The sequence below is a fragment of the Vicia villosa genome, linkage group LG1 (assembly GCF_029867415.1).
Source record: "Vicia villosa cultivar HV-30 ecotype Madison, WI linkage group LG1, Vvil1.0, whole genome shotgun sequence".
In the NCBI taxonomy this organism is placed as follows: Eukaryota; Viridiplantae; Streptophyta; class Magnoliopsida; order Fabales; family Fabaceae; genus Vicia; species Vicia villosa.
Genome location: NC_081180.1, coordinates 175,221,414 through 175,225,154, shown reverse-complemented (window position 1 = coordinate 175,225,154; position 3,741 = coordinate 175,221,414). Strand labels below are relative to the sequence as shown.

The window sequence follows — 3,741 nt, the reverse complement described above, 5'->3', positions numbered from 1 at the left end:
ATTGACATTTAATATGTAAAGGCGTCATGTTTAATAGTAGCAACTAGAAACTCAAGTATAAATCTCAAATTTTGTCCGTGTATACTATCCAAACATAGAATTATGGCTGCAGCATAAATATAGTTTAATTAAGAAATCTGATTTACATATCCCTGTATGCTTCCCCTCAAGCCCAAATTATCTTCTTCTTTTTTTCTTTCTCTTTTTCTTTACTAAGTAGTCTATTTTTAATTAAAGGTTGAAGTCTTGCTAATAAAAGAATAAAGATAATATATTCATACTAATTAAGTACCTCAACTGCATCAAAATTTACCATCATTAATTAACATACTAATTCCTCTGAAAATTCATCAACAAGAAAACAAAAAATAGAAACCTCAACCTCTCTAGCCAACTCTTTAGTCACCTCATCATTTTTCTTCCACCCAATTTCCTCTCTAGAGAAATCCTCTTCTATCATCATATCAATAGTGTCACATTCCACTTCTTTCCACAATTCCATCTTCTTGCATACCCTTTTCACTACATAGTTCATATCTTGTGAATAATTGAGTTCCTCCTTAATGAGATCATAAACAAGTCTCTTAAGAACTTCTTGCTCTTGCCATCTTTCATGATTACTTGAATGGCAGAGTATATCACAAACCATTTCTCTAAGACTCTTTTCTTCACAATCTTCTTCATCATCATCCTCTTCGAAAAATGTTTCCTCGTTGTCTTCTTGCATTCTTTTTTCAAGTTCTAGTGGATCTAACTCCGCAAGTTGCTCAAATCTTCGAAGCCGGTCTAATAGTTGTTGCTTGGTCCCTGAAATTTTAATACACAAAGTAATAAATACTCTAAACAGACCAGATACATTAATAATTCAATAAATTTAAAAAATAAATTAATTTTTTCTTATAAAGAGGACCATTTAAAAAATAAATTAATTTTTTCTTATAAAGAGGACCAGGATTGGAGGGAGTATCTTTCTTGGAGCTTAAAATGGCCTTAAATAGCTCTAGTGATTAAATGAAGACATGTGAATGAAGCAATAACTCACATGGGGTTGCACAACTTGCAACACTTTGACCAAGTTAAGTACATGATCACAAGAGTAGTAAATTCTCAACAACCAAAATTACCATCAAAACATGATAAAAAACTTCATATTACTGAAACCTTATAAACACATTGAATAGAAGCATCACAATCAGGACAGATTTTCTGACACGTAAAAATTTTGTGGGTCATGTTAAAATTTATAACGACACAGTAGTAAGTAGTAATCTCTAAGGGTAAAAACAGACTATGCCAATTTAACATAGATGTTAATATGTTTCCAATCATTTCACCAACTAGTCCCTCTTATGGTATTTTTGTAACGAACAATCAACTTGGAAGAAACGTGTACCATGGTGTATGTTCATGGAAAATGACCATACAACAACAAAAATATAACTTCATTAAAAAATTAAACATGTTTTATTAAATAAATTGTTAATTAATTTGTTCTATTAAAGCAATTTAGTTTGTAGCATCTGACTGTAGAGGCGCAGATTTAAATCTACCATCCAATTATCAAAAGATTAACGATTAAATTTAAAATGACATACTTTGTACATTGGCGTAGCTACCGTCCAAATCAAAATCATCTTCTTCATCGTCATTTTCATGGCAATCATCATCATCATGATAATCTTCAAAAGGAGTATCTAAAACAGATACTGGACTACATTGTTCTTTCTCTTCTTCATCTTCTCCTGATTCGAATTTCTTAACATCATCAACTCCATTATTTTGTTTGTCCTATGAAAATTCATAACAACTTTGATTAGAATATTATATGATGATGTAAATTGGGGTAGTTAACATTATTTCCTAATCATTCTTATAATATCTATATGATATAGACTCAACACTTGATTCATAATTGGGTTATTTATTTATTCATAATTTTGGGTTGTTACTGACTTTTGTTTTGTTTTGGTTACATGCTACTACAGAATAGTACAATTAATGCCAAACAAAAATACAAATAAGAAACTATTCATTAGTAAATAGAATGTCGGAATCAGATAATAACAATACAACAATTTATTTATGGAAGTGAAAAGTAAAATACACCAAACTATAAAACCATTGAATTGAATTGACCTTTTTGACCCTATTAAAGATATATATTTCAATAAATTTAGATTATGTGGAGGGTATACTTGTAATTGTAAAGGAAAAACAAAGTTCCGGCAAGATCTTATTTGCCGACAAAAAAAATAAACAGCACAGTACAAACAAACAAACAAACACGGTAAACTCACGAGTTTAACTCGTTGCTTCAACTCACCAAAAGTACCGAGTCAGACCGGCGAGTTGAACCGGATCTTATTATTCATGTCAAGTATAGTTTGATAAAAAATATAAGAAAATAACAAACCTCAGGTTGGTGGCGGCTAGGTGACTCCACCGGCGAAGAAAACTCCGGCGTACGACGGCCGGAAGTGGAGGGACTCTTTTCGAGAATGAAACGGAAAGGGCTTTCGCAGAAAAACCCATGCTGATCAAAGCAACCGCAATCTGCTACATTTTGTTTCTTCGTGTTCATCATCGCAAACTCAACCTCTTCCACTGAGTCACAAGAATGTGAATGGCCACTACTCGAAGTTTCTGCTTCGTTGCTCTCAGACCATACGGCGCTACTGCTATGTCTTCCATTGCAAGAACACGTGAACCCCACCTCAAACGAACACACCTCAGTGCCACCTTTGTTGAAAGATTTCCTATTTCTTGAATCCCACCTCAAAATATCCTTCACAGAAACATCACCTTCAGTTTTGGTTTTGCTTCGTTGCGTTAGTTTCTTGAAAAACGAACCGAAAACCCCGAAAGATTTGTTTTTGTTTTTGTTTTTGCAATGGGGTTTCTTGTTGTGGATTTTGAGAGCGGCGTCGAGTAAAACCGACGCCGTTTTGGCTGGGATTTGGAGGAAGAGATCATTAGAGGATCTGACCGGGCTTTTGAGCGGTGAGTTTCTTATATCCGGTGTGTTTTGGAATGAGAAAAAACAAGCGTGTTTGCAGAAGTTAACGTTTGTTGTTGGTTTATGTTCATGTTTCTTCAATTGTAAAGTGTTGTTTGGTGTAAGTCTTTTGAGTTGGGTAAGTCTATCTGAAATGTAGTTGTTTAGAAGAAATGGCTCTTGATCTTCTTGAAGTAGCTCGTGTAAGTGCTTCTGAGCCATGATGAAAAGTGGAGAAAAAGAAGTTGAGAAAGGTTGAAGAGGTTTGAAGTTTGTTTTGGAAAGAGTTAAATAGAGGAAGAAGAAAGAGAGGAAGTAGAAGAAGGAATGAGGAGAGTTGGTGATTTTCAAATCTAGATGAGTTAAAATATCGAGGCAAATAAGTAAACGAATTGTAAAAAACTAAAAATATTGCCAGTTGTATTTGGGTGTGTTGTTTCTCGGTTTGTGGCTATTTTTTGTCGTCTAGTGGAGAGGACAAGCCTAATAAAATATGGCTACGTAAAAAAAATGATGGAACAGTAATATGATATTTTAGTTAATTTAACTTGGATGGGTTTAGGGTGGTACTAGTTTATTAGGGAGAGTGATTACGACGTGGTTACTAGGAAACAAGACAGGTGGTGAATCGTAGTACTTGTTGTGAGCTGTGAGGTGAGTGAGACCCGGTTATTGTTCGGTTTTTGTCGCTGTGGTGTGGTGTGGTTCTGCTTGTTTTGTCGTGACTGTGTAGGAAAGGGTTGGTT

At 34.3% G+C, this 3,741-nt stretch overlaps 1 protein-coding gene across 1 annotated transcript; it reads right to left on the bottom strand.

Moving 5' to 3' along the window:
* Positions 1-289: 289 nt before the first annotated feature.
* Positions 290-3,361, bottom strand: LOC131620628 (uncharacterized). The gene is made up of 3 exons (XM_058891763.1): positions 2,414-3,361; positions 1,596-1,788; positions 290-807 (listed from the first exon to the last, which is right to left on the bottom strand). Exons 1-3 carry the CDS (start codon positions 3,215-3,217, stop codon positions 323-325), a joined length of 1,482 nt encoding a protein of 493 aa, XP_058747746.1. The 5' UTR covers positions 3,218-3,361; the 3' UTR covers positions 290-322.
* Between the last annotated feature and the right edge of the window lie 380 nt (positions 3,362-3,741).

Bases quoted from the DNA above. Each gene is read 5' to 3' on its own strand.
- LOC131620628 (XM_058891763.1), bottom strand. From the start codon at position 3,217: ATGGCTCAGAAGCACTTACACGAGCTACTTCAAGAAGATCAAGAGCCA. The intron at 1,789-2,413 runs GTTTGTTATTTT...GAATTTTCATAG, and splicing joins CTAGCCGCCACCAACCTGAG to GACAAACAAAATAATGGAGT. The intron at 808-1,595 runs GTATGTCATTTT...TTAAAATTTCAG, and splicing joins TAGCTACGCCAATGTACAAA to GGACCAAGCAACAACTATTA.